This window comes from Mytilus trossulus, chromosome 11 (genome assembly GCF_036588685.1).
Source record: "Mytilus trossulus isolate FHL-02 chromosome 11, PNRI_Mtr1.1.1.hap1, whole genome shotgun sequence".
NCBI lineage: Eukaryota > Metazoa > Mollusca > Bivalvia > Mytilida > Mytilidae > Mytilus > Mytilus trossulus.
Window position 1 is genome coordinate 12,220,506 of NC_086383.1, and position 19,283 is coordinate 12,239,788.

General features: G+C 31.1%; 1 protein-coding gene and 1 long non-coding RNA gene across 2 annotated transcripts; both read left to right on the forward strand.

Annotated features, from left to right (window-relative positions):
- Positions 1-2,497: 2,497 nt before the first annotated feature.
- On the forward strand, positions 2,498-13,251 carry LOC134689730 (adhesive plaque matrix protein 2-like). The gene is made up of 9 exons (XM_063549697.1): positions 2,498-3,038; positions 6,539-6,646; positions 7,792-7,899; positions 9,421-9,528; positions 9,815-9,922; positions 10,376-10,411; positions 11,555-11,662; positions 12,449-12,586; positions 13,139-13,251. Exons 1-9 carry the CDS (start codon positions 2,552-2,554, stop codon positions 13,249-13,251), a joined length of 1,314 nt encoding a protein of 437 aa, XP_063405767.1. The 5' UTR covers positions 2,498-2,551.
- Positions 13,252-15,493: 2,242 nt separating this feature from the next.
- On the forward strand, positions 15,494-19,283 carry LOC134690741 (uncharacterized). Its single transcript, XR_010102004.1, has 2 exons — positions 15,494-15,704; positions 16,333-19,283. It is a non-coding gene; the product is annotated as an uncharacterized LOC134690741 (long non-coding RNA).

A 19,283-nucleotide genomic window follows, 5' to 3' on the forward strand; every position in this document is an offset into this window, starting at 1 on the left:
CTGAAATTTTTTAAATTGTTCCAAAAAAGGGAATTCCAGAGCAATCCACATACCGAAAGTGAATAATACTTATACTAGTATTTTGTACAAGGATCACACTTTCGCCTCATGCAATAATCAGGAATTTTTAAAACAAATTCTTTTTATTCGAGTTGTTAAGCAATGTCCGACATTTTGTCCCTTTCAAACCAAATTAAACGTAGGGTTACGTTTTCTGTTTTTTCATGATGTTTATTTGATACAGTGTCATTCGCTACATAAATTTTTTATAATGGATAAAAGTACAAAAAAATATCTCTATTTTGATATTAAATTCCCATAAATTAAATCTAATATACGAGATATCAGATAAAACCAAAGTGTCCGATACAATGTCCGCACATACGATTTTGACGTTATTTAATAAAATATGCTTCTAACGTTCCGTCTAATTGTCATGATTGTGAGATTCACAGACGATTTGGAATACGACTTTTTCATTTTGTTGCTTAATAAGAAAACTTTAAAACTAATGTTAAAGCTCTACCGATTCGCGGAACTGAAGTGTTTTCCGGACTATAATAGTTGGATCCGCTATAATACAAATTAATAGAAAAAAAACCAGCTATAATAATTGTTCTCGTTAATTCCCTTGCATATATTTGTGCAGAACTGCCACGCTGCGTATATATATGCTTTAGTGCAAAAATGAATGCATTTGCAGTGCATAGTTTATCCATAAAAAAGAAATCGATTGCCTTTATAATTAAAATGTATATAATTAAATGGTTTCAATTCAAGTTACTTTTTTATTTTTTGTTTGTAAATAAAATTAAAGCTTAACATATTTTATCTAAGAAAAATAAAAAATCCTTTCTTAGGAAAGAAATCAATCCTTTAAAATTTATTGTAAAAAGCCATCTGAACAATATGCATTCCAACGTTTTTATTTTGTCTCACGTATTTGAGTGTGTAACGTTTGGTGACACCAGTATCGTGCGACGTTTCATAACTATTAAGAGTGTGTGATATCGATTTTCTTGATCGGATGGTTTACCTGGTTTAAAGGTGAGAGAGAGCATGTTTTTTAAAGGATGTATGTTGGTTTTGGCGACTTTATATCTTTTTTATTTGGATTTTTAACATATTAGGTAATTCTTTTCTTTATTTTTCTTTATTTAGTTAAAATGTTCTAGAAATATCTTCTTTAAGAGTGTTTTATTTTTGGAGAAATTAAAATTTAAAGCACTTGGACTGTAGTATATCCTTGTAGATTGCAGGGTCTAAAATATTTGTCAAGTTCAAATTTAAAGAGATTGAATACATTAGTAGATTTATTTCTTTGATTGGATACATAGTATGATTTGTAGATAGCAAATCCTATAATTGTCAGAATTATATTGAATCCGATATACTAATTGTCTGTTATTTTGTAGCCTATTACAATATCTTTTAAGTTAACGTTTTTGTTAAAATTCATTTGAAATAAGATTTTATTAATGATTTCCCAAAATTCTTTTAGAAATTTATATTCGATAAAAAAGTGTCGATACGTGTCTTTGAGTTGACGAAGTTGTCAAAACGGACTTGTGTCGTTTTTCCATTTGTAGAGATTTTCTCTATTCGGTGAAATGCAATTGACACACGTTTTAGTTGCTTAAATTTTCAATTTTTATGTTTTTTTTGTTTATATTGATAAATAATCTGTTAAAATTTACTTTTGACATGATGGATTCTTCCGTAGCTAAAATTTTTAGCCATGAGGTTGGAATTGAGTTTTTTATTCCCCACCTACGATAGTAAAGGGGCATTATGTTTTCTAGTCTGTGCGTCCGTTGTACCGTTCGTCCGTCCGTTCGTCCGTCTGTCCCGCTTCAGATTAAAGTTTTTGGTCAAGGTAGTTTTTGATGAAGTTGAAGTCCAATCAACTTCAAACTTAGTACACATGTTCCCTATGATATGATCTTTCTAATTTTAATGGAAATTTGAGTTTTTATCCCAATGTCACGGTCCACTGAACATAGAAAATGATAGTGGCAGTGGGGCATTCGTGTACTGAGGACACATTCTTGTTACTTTTTACTAATTTCTGCAATCCAATTTTTAGTGTTTCGCAGTTTTTTAAATATTTTATCTTGGGCAATTTTTCCATTATCGTCAATAATATCGTTAATGTAAATAAAATCACTTTGTATCGAATTATTCATAATAAGCGGCTTGTTTTGAAATTTTATTAATTTATTACCCCAGATAACTTGCTTTCTTATTTTCAATTCTGTGGTGTTCGTTTCATGAAATAAAATCCAATTGTCCATGTTAATATATTGTCAAAACTGCGGTAAGGGAACACATGTGTCATATTAATACACCATTCATTTCATCGCGTGACCATAAGTAAATTTTATTATTATGTGTGTATTTAATAGTAAATCATCGAAACTGAAAGTTCCTGTCTAACGGGAAAACTACTTAACTACTTATTATCATTTTCAATAAATTTTGTTTGATAAATAAAATGTTTATTGATGAAAACGAAAGTTAGATTTGAGATTGGAACATAATACAGGGTGCGATGGCTAAATCATATTCTAACCATTACGGAAATACTTGTTCTCCAAAAACAATTTCCGATGAAAACCAAACGTATGAAATTATAGATGACTTTGTATTGTCGAAAACAAATTATGATATCTTGAAAAACGATCAAAATGCCGAAATCATTAATAGAAACAAAACCAGTGGAAGAATAGAGCAAAGTGATTGTAAAAAGGAGCATATTTTGAATAATAAAACCGGCGACGAAACTCAAAAATATTATTATATCGAAGAACAACACGAGACTTCTTGTAACTCTGACATTTACGAGAGTGTAGAAATTCAAGCAGTGAAACCTATTCATTGCGCTTCAACACATTTGACTTTCAAATCTTCGCGAGGAAAACGTTTAACTTGTTTTATATTTGGGTTTCTTTTGTTGGGTGTCATAGTCGGTATGACTGCGTTTATGTTACTGAAAAATAATTCGCAAGATCCCGACAACCAAAACACTCAGGCTCAAGGTAAGGTAGTTTTTATTACATATTTTTTTTTTAATTTAGAATAAAGATTTTGATTAGATTCTAGTTCACATTTAATAAGAGTTTAAATGGTTTATGAGATAAGTAAGAGATAAAACTTTTAGCCTAAAAATATATAACTTCCACTACTAACAAAGCATTGCAATTAGAGAAAAAAAGTATTTTTATCTGAGCGTCATTGATGAGTCTTATGAAGACGAAACGCACGTCTGGCTTATTAAATTATAATCCTGGTACCTTTGATAACTATTCCATAATATTTTGAAATTAAAACAAAATCTACATTACTTACAATTATTTACAAGTTTGCTCAATTCACAATGATTCGCTTACTTTGAATATACCATTCTACTCTTTGAAGTGATGTTAGATAATGATGTCTCCCGAACTTTCTTGTGTTTTACTCCTAAATATCCTACGCTTGTTAAAGAAGCAGCCAATACACCTTAATTTGGTAAACCCGACTATGAGCCAAACGCACACGTACCGACCTTGAGGCGAACACACGACCACTAGACACCTTCGATTGGCTGAAGAGATATATTCGCCAGCATAGCATCTAAAGATCGTTTTTATTTTCGGATGAATTGAAGCTAGCTTTATTCTATCGTTTGAGGAATATCTGTGCAATATACACTTCTTATAGTTTTAATAGAATACTTTATATAGATGTTCCAGACCGTATGAGTATTTGGACCGTACGCGTACGGTCTGGACCGTATCCGTACATTTTCAAAATACGCATACGGTTGGACCGTACGCGTACGGTCTGACTTATATTTAGAAGAAGGTCACGTTTATAAGATACAAATGTATCTAACAGATCAACATAACTTGTATCTCAAATTAATGTAAAAAGTTCAATAGTAATTGAAATAAGAAAACCAACATTATAACAATAAAAAAAATCACGTTTATTTAATCTATTAATCTCCTGTATTTAGCATGTCAATAATTCATACATTGAAGCCAAATATGCTTATTGAAATTGAAGTTATCGGAAGGAAACTTAGAGTGGGACAATCGTTTTAGAATATTTAGGAACTTTACAAAAAAAATATGTAAAGAAACGTGCATGAACAAATTAGGGTACTGTAATTTTAACAAAATGACGTTCTTTGTGGAAGTCAGTGTCATCTTGAGTAGCAACTAAACACATATTTAATTTCAATTGTTCGCTTAATCATTTTATGGATCAATGGATGACAGTTGTTATCCATTCGTTTGATGTGTTTGGTCTTTTGATTTTGCCTTTTGATTTTTGATTTTCCTTTTTGAATTTTCCTCGGAGTTCGGTATTTTTGTGTTTTTACTTTTTATCCATATACATGTAATAATAACAATTTGTATAACTAAAAGTAATGATTTTGATAAATATTTGTTTAAATTTAACTCATATGATCCCAAAAATCAGCTGGACCGTACGCGTATACTCATACGGTCCGACCGTACGCGTATGGTCTAAATACTCATATGGTCTGGAACATAGATACATTGTCATGTACATGGTTATTGAAGTATATACAACAAAATCGATAATCTAAATGTTGAACGAAACTTAGGGCAGGACCAATAATTAAGGTTGAATCAAATTTGAATCATTTAACCAATGATTAAACAAGAAAATAGATTTATTCACAGCCCAAGGATGAACTACTGAAAATAACATAGGGTTAAATTTTAACCAAATGTTATGACATTTTACACTTTGTTAAAATTTAACAAAGAGATCAACAACCGGGTGCAGGAAATAACACACATAAATCCGGAAGATAAAAGGAGCTTTCCGTTACATCCATCGGATTTTCAATTCGAGGAAAACTACTTAAATAATGATATTAATTATTAAATATATATCTGTAATATATAAAAATATATATTAAATGTGTCAACAAATTATCTGATAATTTATCCAAAAAAAAATAAGGAAATTTTTCTGTATACTAACATTAGTGACTTTATTTTTTTTTTGTATTTAGTAATGATGTTTCTACTGTGGGTTTGGTTGGATATTGTGTCAAGTCTTATCGTTTGTGGTTTTAATTCTATTTCTTCGGTATATGTCATATATGTATTATTAATCAGTACAGTCGAGTTAATTTCGTTCTCCTTAAATAAACTGTTGTGTTAGTCCAAATAGTTATAACGTCGTCACAGCATTATTTTAAAATGGTATTTCAACATGTTCAATACCTTCGTTATCCTGATAATTGTTTGGACTATACTAAGTCTTGTTAAAGTAATTTAAATCAACGATCTTGTTATATATACTTGTATGCATTTCAAGATTATATTTACGTCATAAAAGTACGTTACTGTTTGTTGCGTTGTTATCAAATAGTTTTTATGTATGTCTTTTTCTTCATTTTTATTTGTTTTGTTGCACTTCAGTGATTCTGTTGTTTCGATGTTTTTCTCTAATTGTTGAAGTGTTTGGATAAGTTTTAGTTAGTACCGGTACTTGTTTTCTCTCTAAATTTATAATATATTAATAATGTTTGAATAGTGGTATACTAGTGTTGCCTTCATCGTGGACAACTTAATGATAACAGTTACCCGATTTACAAATGCAGAAAATAATCGAACGTGTAAATAACCTTTTTTATGGACTTGCACGCTATTCTGTTCTCTGTCCTAACAGAGTATTCAATATTCTTTCATTCAGTTAGTTTCTATGACAAAAACATAGCAAATAAAAATTAATTCTTGAAGCGTATTTAACTTTTGATTAAAACAATTTCCAGGAACGAAATAAATCTGATGACACACTTGAACGTAAAAGATATAAATAAATGTCCAAATGAGAATAGAGACAATATAAATGGTATCAATGTCAAAACAATCAAATTGAATGAACATGTAGTTAAGCAAAAATCCAACCTGTAGCCAGATGTTTGTCTGTATAGTTTTTAAAATTATTATTTAGTTGAACTGTTTTATTACTAGAGAAATCTGTCTGGATCTTAAGAAATATTCTGTCTTTGCTGTCATTGTCTTTTAAAGATGACATTTTGTATTGGTCGAGTGGTCACAATGGTATTGCACAGATTATATACATCTTATATCTTAATTTCATTTGGGATTTCAAAAATTTAGTGCTTATCCTTGGGAACGAATTAGCAATCCGTTTTAACGTATACGTTATACGTGGGAACGGAAAAGTAATTCGTTATAACGGATTAGTAATCCGTAGGAACGGATAATCAATCCGTTTAACGGATTAGTAATCTATGGGAACGGATTAGTAATCTATGGGAACGGATTAGTTACCCTTTGCAACGGATTAGTAATCCAAGGGAACGGATTCAAAAAATAAATAACGTGTCCCTTCCAGGGCTCCGTACTTATTTGAAAATGAAAACTAAAGTCAGACATTGTTTATATATCAGCAACTTGAAATTCTTGTTTTATCATGTCAGATGTAATACAATCTGATATAAAATTAAACGATAAAGTAGCTAAGTTATTTTATATTATTACAGTGACACCATGCACCAGTTCACCATGCTTAAACAATGGAGAATGTAAAATACAAAATGATACATATCAATGCGAGTGTCCTGTTGGTTTTGATGGAACTAAATGTCAAGGTAAATACGTTTAGTATACAAAAGTAAAACTCATAAACTTGATTGCATCCTGGCTTTATCAGATCGGAACACAAAAGGTTGATACTTATAGATTCATTTAATCATTACTGTGAGTATCACGAAAGATATGTTGATCCGAATGTTAAGGTAATACTATGCAAATGTGGACATATAAACACAAGTGAACCTGTTTTTCTTGTTTTTTCCTTTCGGAGAAACGGAATCTAAGTATCGAGGGAGTTACGATCAAAGAGGGATTTAGCATTATATTCATCGACACAATTGTCCTCTTCGTTGATAATGATTGCAGATGGTATTAACAGTTTCTTTTTTTCCTCGATATAAATTGTTAAAAATAAAGACAATTGTAAAGTGCTCCTATTTAGGAGGATTATAAATGCAAGAAATTAAACAGGAGATGTCTATGTTTGAATACGAATTTCTTTGAATTTCATACTGACCACACTAAGGGTTATTAAACAAAACATTTTTTTACCAATTTATTCAAAACTATGTATTCTTACTTTAAAAGGGTTTCGGCATTCATTTAATTGGTATGCCTACTTAAATAAAAGTTTTTCACGTGTACATGCTGTACAAAAATAAATAATTATCATGTGGACATTTCTATTCTGTATTGAATATCTAGTGTTTGTTTATCTAATTATCTTAAATCTCCTAATTAAACATGTTCATCATAAACCGATACCGAAACCGAAACGTATATTTCCGGTAGCTAGGACCTTCTATATTCTGTATGAATAACACGTGATATCTTATTATAAGCAGATGGTAGAAGATCCTAGTTACCGGAAATCAACGTTGATTGGTCGAAATATTTCAAGATGTCAAACTCCCGTCATACTTGATGAGATTAAAAGTAAAATGTATTGAATGTTGAAAAAAGTGGATTATCTGTACATAGAAAGGTCGTTGATCCTAGTAAGGCACACGAAAATAGACATAGTTGATTATGATTAACCCGACGTAAATGAGACATTGTTCAAAACAATAAATGTTATACCTGTAATCTTTAATTTTGTACGGGAAATATAACGCTAATGTAAGTATTAAACATGCTTTGAATGGTATTTAAATATTATCATGCAATTGTTTCGTGATAATATATTCGTTTTTGATTTTAGAAACACCGTGTTCTAGAGAACCTTGCTTCTACAATGGAACTTGCACTGAACATGGTAATTTACCAATCTGTACGTGTACTGATGGATACAATGGATCAAGATGTGAAGGTTATTAACTTTGTCAGCAGATAAGCGACTAATTCCCCCTATGTTTATGATATGATTATTGGCGTCTGGAATTCCGGTTTGTATAGGTGTCAAAATTGCGCTCTCTAAATATATTAAAGCATAAGGAACATTTACCAAACTTGAAATGATAATGCCCAATTGAAAGAAAAAATCCTCGGTGAAATTGGAATTCATTTGGCAAAGAATAGACAAAGGAGATGATTTCAGCTTCCCAATTGTGAACTTTCCATTTCTATGTATTAACATTCCAGAAGCGCCTGAATACGGATTATATATCTTCAAATTGATACAATATTACCGGGCTTGTTTTTTCTATCATGATTTTCTTGATAGAGGATTGCTGTTCACAAAGAAGCTATTGAACAAAGAGTTCAAAATGGTGAAGTTGAAATCATCCCTTCGTAAATTTTACGGACGCCATCACGAGTTGGTTGACCGTTATGTGATAACCGTTTCACAGATGATGTGGGATATGTTCCTTATGTCGTAACTACAAGACCTTTCCGTTTCACAATTGTGACCTACCGAATTAGAGTTTATACTGGATTTGTTATCAAATAAGCAACACGACATGTGCCACATTTGGAGCAGAATTTGCTTACCCTTCCGGAGCAACTGAGATCACCCCCGGATTTTGGTGGGGTTCGTGTTGCTTAGTCTTTAGTTTTCTATGTTTTGTCTTCTGTATTATTAGTTGTATGTTTGTCTTTTTTTTTAAACCATGACGTTGTCAGTTTATTTTCAATCTATGAGTTTGACTGTCACTCAGGTATCTTTCGTCCCTCTCTGCTAGGGTAACAAGCAACACAGATGCATTTAACTTCCGACACACTTATGGTTTCTTACTTTAACAAGATGTATAACATTTACAGTGTTTGGTTAGATCATGCCCAATAGAAATAGAATAAAATCTATTGGAACTAACGTCTGTAGATAGAAAAAAATCTTTTAACTGCAAACTGAAAGCATAACTTGTATAAATATCTAAAATTCAAATGGTTCTACATCAAATCGGGACATTGTTTTGCACAAAAGAAAGATAACTATATATGATAGATAGAAAACAAAGACCATAAGAAAATATACCAGTAAAAAAGCAGTCTTAGACAACATAATAATACAGGAGTAAAAACGTTCTAGAAAGAATATTTCTCTAAGCAATAGATAGTCATCACTTAAGAAAAAATGGGGTAATTGTCAATTCGAAGATATACAAATTTACCTGTATAAAAATTAAACACTTAAAATTATTGGTATTCACTCTAGAATGAAGTGAGTTAAAAGTTGACCTCTCAACATGCAAACTTATATTATTGCGAGTTGTATTTTAATTGTTACTACAAAGCTGGAAATATTGTAATTTATTTTTACTTGAACGAGGAATTTGTTCAACTCAATGAATTAAATATTGCACTCAAAGTACCAACAATTCCTATCTCAGTATAACTTAGGATATTGATTCTTACTTTGTACTCAAATAAATTTATCATATTTTCTAAGCCACACCATGCCACAGTTCACCTTGTTCGAATGGGGGAGAATGTACACTAACCGGAAGTAGTTTTGATTGTTCCTGTCCAACTGGATACTTTGGAAGCCAATGTCAAGGTGGATTACTTTTTAATATTTAATCATATATATAGCATTGCAATCAGATTGACAAATATAAATTTTAATTTGCCACTCCGACTTGATAATGCAATATTATGACAAAATTTGGATATGGATGATTTTAATATCTGTCAAAATTCAAAGTACAAAATTTATTAAAGAAAAACACAAATGGAATAATATACCTTGTTGTATCTAACATGGATATCCTGATATATCCTAATATATCCTAAGATTTTGATCAAATGATTGCACTTCAATACTGTTATTTCATTTTTTCTAGGAACACCATGCCACAGTTCGCCTTGTTTAAATAAGGGAACATGCAAGCCCACTGGTAGTAGTTTTGTTTGTTTTTGTCCAACTGGATACAGTGGAAAGCAATGTCAAGGTGTGTTAAGTGAAGCTATAGATTGACTTCGTTTTTAAAAAATTTAAAGATGGCACAAAACATACACTTTTTCCAGTAAGTGACAAAATATGATTATTTTACACAATAAGTTTTGTTTTCATTGAAAATAAATATAAGAGTGCTTTCTAAAACAATATTTGTTTTATTCGTGTCTGCAAATGACAATAATCGGAAGAAGCTACTGCCGGTACGTAAATATTGAAATACGAGTTACATTTACAAGACTTAAAATATTTCAGTCAAACATAAAAAGAACGCCAAGAGAGATAAGGATACTAAACTTTCCTACTTACATTCACGCGTCATTTTTTATAACTGCAAACTTTGGATGGCGGTACGGATTTTATCACTGTGAAACAATTTTATCTCAATATATTGTTGGATATTGATACAATGATTGTACTTTAATAATGTTATTTTATTTTTTTATAGTCACACCATGCCACAGTTCACCTTGTTCGAATGGGGGTAAATATACACCAACCGGAAGTAGTTTCGTTTGTTCCTGTCAACCCGGATACTTTGGAAACCAATGTCAAGGTGGTTTCGTTACTTGGCGTTGTCAGTTATTTTTCGATTTATGAGTTTGACTGTCCCTTTGGTATCTATCGTCCCTTTTTTTATATGTTTCATTTCTGTATATATAGACAATGCAATTTGCCATAGGAACTCCTTTTACGGCTAAAGCTGTACCACTTTTACTATGAAGATTCCAAAATTATATCCTAGAATGGAAAGCTTACATGCACTACTATTTTCTCAAAGGTCAAGATATTTTCAACACTTCTATGTTCCGAATTTCTAAGAGTTTAAACTTATAATAAAATTCTGTAAAACCCATACCTTAACTTTAATTCACCTTAGAATTCAAGGCAGCCGCTTACAATGTCAATGTATATTGGTAGCATTCTCTATTAGAAGATACATAGAGATCATATGTGGAAACAAGTACGTTATCATAACAAACTATCTATAAATATTATATATCTCCCCAAAGGAGGCGTGCTGTGTGAAGCAGCTGTATTGACAAAGTGTAACCTTAAATAGTTGATCATTTTTATCATTGCAATTATATTGTCTAATACAGATTTTATTTTGTCTCATAGTGGCCAATGCTAACATCGGAAGTGCATATTTTACTTCAAGAAAACACTAATGATATCATAGACCATGTTGAAGATACTTTTGCACAAGGCTTTTAAGGCGGTTCGTGGGTACAAAAATTTCAACAAGAAATTAAACCTTTTTGTTTTCATTACAAATTTTATTTATTACACTTTTAGTTATTACACTGATTCGGTTTGGCCCAAGATGACTTTTAAAATGTTGATATCATTGAAAAAGCTCCAAATTATCTCCCCTTTTTGCAAAAATGTCATTTTTTTGGCATTAAATTTGAAATATCTTTTTTAACTGATCGGTGACCTATATTTTGTTTTCAAATAACACCGCGGTAACTGCAAACATTTCTAAAACAAGTAGTTCTATATTGACTGTGTTAACCACTCATGGAATCAACAAATATAAACCTGTGTTAAGCAACTATTCTTATATATTCTATTTTTTTTATTAAAGGTTTGCAATCCAATAATTTCATCTTATTTTTTCTAGGGACACCATGCCACAGTTCACCTTGTTCAAATAGGGGAATATGCAATCCTTCTGGTAGCAGTTTTGGTTGTTCCTGTCCAACTGGATACAGTGGAAAACAATGTCAAAGTGTGTTTAATTAAAATATAAGTTACTTTTGGTTTTCTTAAATTAAACATAGCACAAAAATACATTTTTTTGTAACCTTGCCCAATGAATTTTGTTTTCATTGAAAATAAGTATAAGACCGCTATTCCCCCAAAAAATCTAATTCGTGATTACTTCTAACAACCATCAGAAGAAGTCATTGTTGGTACGTAAATATTGAAATACAAGGTACATTTTTACAAGACTTTTAAAATACTTCAGTCAAACATAAGAAGAACGTGAAAAGAGACAAGGATACTAACAATTCCTACTTACATTCACGCGTCATTTTTAGTTACTGCAAACTTGGAAATGTAGGTATTGATTTTCTCCCGACTATGTCGTGCTCATAAAAATAAATACAGGATATTTTCACCTACACGAATAGCTGATACAAATCAAGCAATTGAATAATGAAGTCAATGTTTCATAAATCTTATCTCAATACATTGTTGGATATAGATTCAATGATTGTACTTACATAATTTTATTTATTTTCTAAGTCACACCATGCCACTGTTCACCTTGTTCGAATGACATGAAATATACACCGACCGGAAGTAGTCTTGTACAATCAAAAATAGTAAAAAAGACCTAGTTGTGTGTACATCGGCATATGACTAGAAATGTTCATGACAAAACTGCAAAATTATTGTTATACTGTGTAAAAAAATTCAAGATGTAAAGGTAACACCAAATATAATCGCGATATATTTCAAGGTTTAGGGATAATGATTTCACCTAGATTCTGTTATTCAACTTTTGTAGTCACACCATGCCATAGTTCACCATGCTTGAATGGGGGAAGGTGCACAACAACTAACAATGGTTTTGTGTGTTCCTGTCAAACTGGATTCTCTGGATACCGATGTCAAAGTATGTTTCAATATATTAATCGACAGTGGGGTTTATTTAAATCAAAATGGAATGAAATTGTCATAGCATTTAAAAAGACATAAGTTTAAAAACTGGCTATGAGGGTAACACTTTTTTTTAATTATAAGCCGCTAGCCTATTGTTTTGTCCCGCAAGAGTACAGAACCCTTAAATACACAAACAAAGTTAGATGCTGGTAATGTTTATTTCTTAAAACAAATGAATAAAAGGTTTGTAATGCTCTTGTGGCAAAATATAAAACAATCGATGGCCATAACTAATAGAAAACTCGATAAACCTTACGACATTCCACAAATGGCACAAAGAAATTTTATAACATAGAGTATTTCGAAATCCTTGAGGTAAGCACAAATAGCTTTGTGATATCGGTCTGGCATTTTTCTAAATACGGTTATATTTATGAAAATGTAACCCTTCTTGATTTGCGTTAGTATATATATCATATCATTTAATATTTTGTAAAGTGTGCTCTCATTGTTAAAAGGTGAATTTTCCTACTCCAATTTGGTCGACAATCTCGTTTTTTTTCTTTCTTAATTCTCAATAAATCATTTTTTACAGTTCGACCGTCATGTCCCTCTGGTTGGAAGATGAACGAAAAAACATGTTATTATTTTAGCAGTGAAAGCACAGATTGGTATACAGCCAAGGTTGTCAAAATTTGTCTACTTTAAGTATCTACAATTAAATGTTTCAAAACAATAATTCAAGCTACTGAACCTTCGGATGAAAGCAGCAGTAAACAAACTTTTGAATTGATATTATCCATTTTTTTAAGGAAAACTAGAGAAGTAGTCTAGTGATTGGAGATACATAACAAAGATTGATTACCCAAACATATAAAGGATGTTCGCTCCTATTGTTTTAAAATTTTGCCAGATATTTGGAATCCAGGAATCCACGTGAGCGAGTGTTATTTTGTGTTACCTAACGAAAACAAATGTAATCGTATATCAATTACAGGCGTGAATACCGATTATGAAATAGAAAATATTGTGCATGTAAAACTAAGACGCTCATGTCTTTGAAGAAAAGTACACTCTTGCTTAGCAGATGAAACCCTAATTTGTTCAATTGCTCCAATAAAAAAAGATTAATTAATAAATAGATAATAGAATTTTAAGAAATCAATAGAATATAGGCTATGAACATTTTAAATCATACCACGCAAACCTTTTGATATTTATCTCCTCGAGATGGTTGAAAAAATATTTTAAAAGCGAGATTCCTTACATAGGTTCCAACTCCCTCTGGCAAAGTTGACCTTACACGAATTTTGCCATCACTGTAATGTTCCTTTGGTTGCATAGCTCTTCGATATTCAAGTTGTTTGATATTTATCAATCGTTTCTGATTATCAATTTCGTGAGCATTTTAAAATTTTAAAATTTTAATATTGAGGGTCAATAAATCTAGTTATCAACAAGATAAAACAGATAGAATTTGCAGTTCTATGTTCACACATCATTGTAAATATAACGTAATTTGAAAAGATTGTCGTAAACGTGAGAGGTTAAGCGCTATAAAACCGGGTTCAATCCACCATTTCCTACATTTGAAAATGCCTGTTCCAAGTCAGGAATATGACAGTTGTTGTACATTCGTTTGATGTTTTTTGTCATTTGATTTTGCCATGTGATAAGGGACTTTCCAATTGAATTTTCCTCTGAGTTCAGTATTTTTTTTTAGTTTACTTTTTTATGTAAATGTATTGCTCAATGTTATTGTCTTAAATCAACGTATGGTATATCAAAATATAATTAAATGGTCGAAACACGGTTGAAAGTTTTAACCTCTGAAGAATTATTAAATGTGGTAAAGGTTATTCACAATTTTTGTTTCTTTGAAATAGTTATCAAAGGTACCAGGATTATAATTTAGTACGCCAGACTCGCGTTTCGTCTACATAAGACTCATCAGTGACGCTCATATCGAAATAGTTATAAACCAAACAAATACAAAGTTGAAGATCATTGAGGATCCAAAATTCCAAAAAGATGTGTCAAATACGGCTAAGGTATTCTATGCCTTGGATAAGAAAATCCTTAGTTTTTCGAAAAATTCAAAGTTTTGTATACAGGAAACTTATCAAAATGACCACATAATTGATATTCATGTCAACACCGAAGTGCTGACTACTGGGCTGGTGAAAACCTGCTATTGAATGCTATGAATTTAACACAGTTTTTCAACATTACGTTGAGTTGTTTATCGTGGTTTACATTTTACTCTCCAGTCTTCTTGTCAATGGCGTAGCAGTATGCTTGCAGAAGTAACAACACGAAGTAAGATGACGTTTATAAGGACAAACGCACAAGTAAATGGGGAAAGTATGTACCTGCCATTGGAAAATTGCATTTGTTAAAAAATTATTTCTTACAAAATTACACCCGTGAGGTGTATCTATATTAAAATAATATTAGTGCGTAAACGTGTTAAACATGTTCCGAATGCCTTATGCACACGAGGATAATAAATAACAATCAATTTTAAGAAGCTAAGAATATTTATTCATATATCAATGAATCAAATAAACTGATTAATAAATGTACTAAACCTCATTGATTTTAATGTACAGTTAATGGTTCATACTTCGAAAATCTCTTTTATAGCTTCACTTTCCTTCTGGTCTCCAAGCTTGTTTTTTGGCAAACATAAGTGTGTCAACTACGCTTTATAAATGCATCCCTTTTTTATTGCCATAATATATTATGTTAAAAATGGTTATCTCAAATTCATTTATTTTATATAACTTTTAATAAATAATTGTTTTTGTGAAAAGTGCTGTCTTGAGTAACACGTCGTTTAGTTACCCCGATTTTGTTTTTTGTCCATGGATTTATGAGTTTTGAACAGCGGTATACTACTGTTGCCTTTATTTATTCATTTTTTAAACAAATGATATTTCAGCTTTTTGGCTAGGTGGATCAGATCGAGCTTTTGAAAGTGTGTGGGTATGGACAACTAGTGGACAGATGTTTACAGTAACGGATTGGCATACACGTACTATACACGAACCAAATAATCTGGATGGAAACGAAGATTGTCTGAACATTCATAAAAAATTGGATTTTGAATGGAATGATGACAAATGTTCAAACAATTATCGCTTTATATGCGAAAAATCGTTAGTATATTTTGATTTTTTTTTTATCCTTTTCTACATAAGAAATTTCCTGTACATTACAGTTGTAATCCATTCGTTAAATAAGATTAAACATTTGCTTAGATACTTTTCGTTCCCTCTTAGTTCGGTATTTTTGGCTATTTTACTTTTTACATTTCTCTTGAATTTGATAGTTGTAGGAAATAAAAATATTGGTTGTTTCATGCCACCATTTTGTTTTATTTGTTTTATTTATATTTTGAAAGCCCGAGGTAACATACAGCTTGCACACAGGACAACAGTCAGAAATTTGATGGGTTATCATTCCAGTGATCAACCCAGTGAAGGGTTATCATTCCAGTGATAGTTTTGATGTTATATGCAATCAAATTCTTTCTGTAGCACTGGACAGGATAAAATGCTACATATGTCATGAAAACAAAAAAAAATTCTACACAATTATTGGAAAATTGCAAATTTAATAAAAACTTATCATGATATTACTCGAAAGCAAGCTAGTAATTCAACAAAGCATGCTCTTTTAATGCAAATATTCAAAGTAGATTTCGAAAAATGTTTCAATTATTTGATTGCTCAAAAAACTCACAATCAATATACATTCATTTCAGTGTTAAAATTTTAATTTTAGATTGATTTGAGTTATGAAGCAACACAAGAAGAGACAACGAGTTAAAGTTTGATATGACAGTTCTACTTGCTGATTAGTTAATTTGTGGTAATAATCTTTCGGCGTGGCTCGATATCTAACCATCTCGCCATAGTGTTATTTTGCTTTCATGATGATCATTTTTCGTATGCTTGTCTTTTATTGTTTTACATATGTGCTGTGTTTACAGATTGGACATGCCAAGTTTTGCCTTTTCATTGTTGCTTGCGTATATAGGGATTACGATTATAAACAATTTTGACTGCCAATTTGCCAAAATAATGGTAATTTACAAATGAGAGGTTTATTTAACGTATCATGTAAATATAACGGAATTTGATGAGACTGTTATTAAAGTGAGAGGGTTAGCGCTAAAGAACCAGGTTTAATCCACCATTTTCTACATTTGAAAATGCTTGTACCAAGTCAGGAATTTTACAGTTCTTGTCCATTCGTTTTTGATGCGTTTTTTTATATGATTTTGCCATGTGATTATGGACTTTCCGAATTGATTTTCCTCTGAGTTCAGTATTTTTTTGATTTTACTTTTAGCTAGCCAAAAAAAACCAGGTTTAATTAAAAAAAATTGACATAAGGAAATGCTTGTATCAAGTCCCGAAGATGCAATTCTTTCCCTTCGTAATTAAGCTATTAAGTTAAGGAACTTTCCGTCTTTAATTTTTTTAATCTTACTTTTTGTTACTGTAAATACTAGACAAGAAGGGATATTTGTTACTTTCTGTGTTAGTAACATATATATCTATCAATAACATTGAGAATGGAAATGGGGAATGTGTCAAAGAGACAACAACCCGACCATAGAACAGACAACAGCAGAAGGTCACAAAAAGGTCTTCAATGCAGCGAGAAACTCCCGGACCCGAGGCGTCCTTCAGCCCCATAACAAATATGTATACTAGTTCAGTGATAATGAAGTTTATCAAAACGATATATATACTGTATAGCATTAGTTAATGATTCGACCACCCTTATCAAACCTTTTACTTCTAGACAAAAAAAATAAACCAATAAGAGCTACCTTAGCATTCACACGATAATTATGTATGCAGATTTCTTTTAAAGTATTTAGAGCTAGTTAAAAAGACAGCCTAGTCTGCATGATTATCTTTGTTAGAGTCTTCAAAAATTTGTTTTGTATATGTGACTCTTTGTATTTCTTTTGTGCTTATAATGTGACTCTGTACTTTAAAAGATCCCGTTACTATGATATTTGTCTATAATATGTCATTATGATATATTTCTATTATGAATTACTATATACGCGTTGAACCACAAACGTCAAAATCAATCAATGGCGTAGTGGAATTAATAATTTTTTGATTCTCATAAATTCTATGTATAACTTTTGGACTAGTTTGAATCTCGGTCTATTTCTGTAATTTATTCTTACATACTTTTGATTTTTTAACACTGTATGCGTACATTGCCTATGTTAATTCTAAAATTGTTTGTATGCACATTGAACGACAAATTTATGTGACGTATATAATTTTTCTGACGTTAGACACTCAAATCAATCCATGTGTTCGTAGATAGTAGATGTTTTTGTGTCCTATTAAATTGTTCCTTTTAAAAGTTTTGGATTCTCATATATTCTATGTATAACTTTTGGACTAGGTTGAATCTCGGTCTATTTCTGTAATTTATTCTTACGTACTTTTGATTTTTTAACCCTGTATGCGTACATTACCTATGTAAATTTTAAAATTGTTTGTATGCACATTGAACGACAAATTTATGTGACGTATAAAATTTTTCTGACGTCAGACACTCAAATCAATCCATGTGTTCGTAGATAGTAGATGTTTCTGTGTCCTGTTAAATTGTTCCTTCTAAAAGTTTTGGATTCTCATAAATTCTATGTATAACTTTTGGACTAGTTTGAATCTCGGTCTATTTCTGTAATTTATTCTTGCATACTTTTGATTTTTTAACCCTGTATGCGTACATTGCCTATGTAAATTTTAAAATTGTTTGTATGCACATTGAACGACAAATTTATGTGACGTATATAATTTTTCTGACGTCAGACACTCAAATCAATCCATGTGTTCGTAAATAGTAGATGTTTTTGTGTCCTGTTAAATTGTTCCTTTTAAAATTGTTATACGATGATGACTGATGTACCCATATTTTGACTATTTTATCAATTGTGACTGTTTATTTAACGCATCATGTAAATGTAGCGGAATTTGATGAGACTGTTATTAAAGTGAGAGGGTTAGCGCTATAGAACCAGGTTTAATCCACCATTTTCTACATTTGAAAATGCCTGTACCAAGTCAGGAATATGACAGTTCTTGTCCATTCGTTTTTGATGCGTTTTGTTTTTTGATTTTGCCATGTGATTATGGACTTTCCAAATTGATTTTCCTCTGAGTTCAGTATTTTTGTGATTTTACTTTGTATTACCCTTCCGAAGAACCTTAGATTATTCTGGGGTTGAAGTCATAAAACTTTGTTCAGTGCTCGGAGCAAAAAAAGCATGCTAAAACATGAAATCCAGCATTATTATTGGTTGATTATGGAGTATGAGTACAAGATTGACCTGAAAACTTTCTGACTTCAAGGCCTGAACGTATTGATATGTTGCTAAGAATTTTTTAAATTTTCTATGAAGAGTTCTTTTTTACCTTATTGTCTTTCTTTACTTTTTTACGCAATGTTGTCATATTACCTTTAAAATTTGTGTTTAGTATGTTCATTTATAGCACTTTTGTATGCATTTGGATTGCTGTGCCCCAATCTTACCATTTTTTGCTTATTAAGTCTTTGTTTTTTCTAACATATTTTGGTCAATAAGATAAAACTATGTGACTGTGAAACACTTGAGGGTTTAAGTTAGCTATCACACAAGATTTAAATCACCATTTTGTAGATAAAGAAATGCCTGCTCAAAGTCAGAATTATGA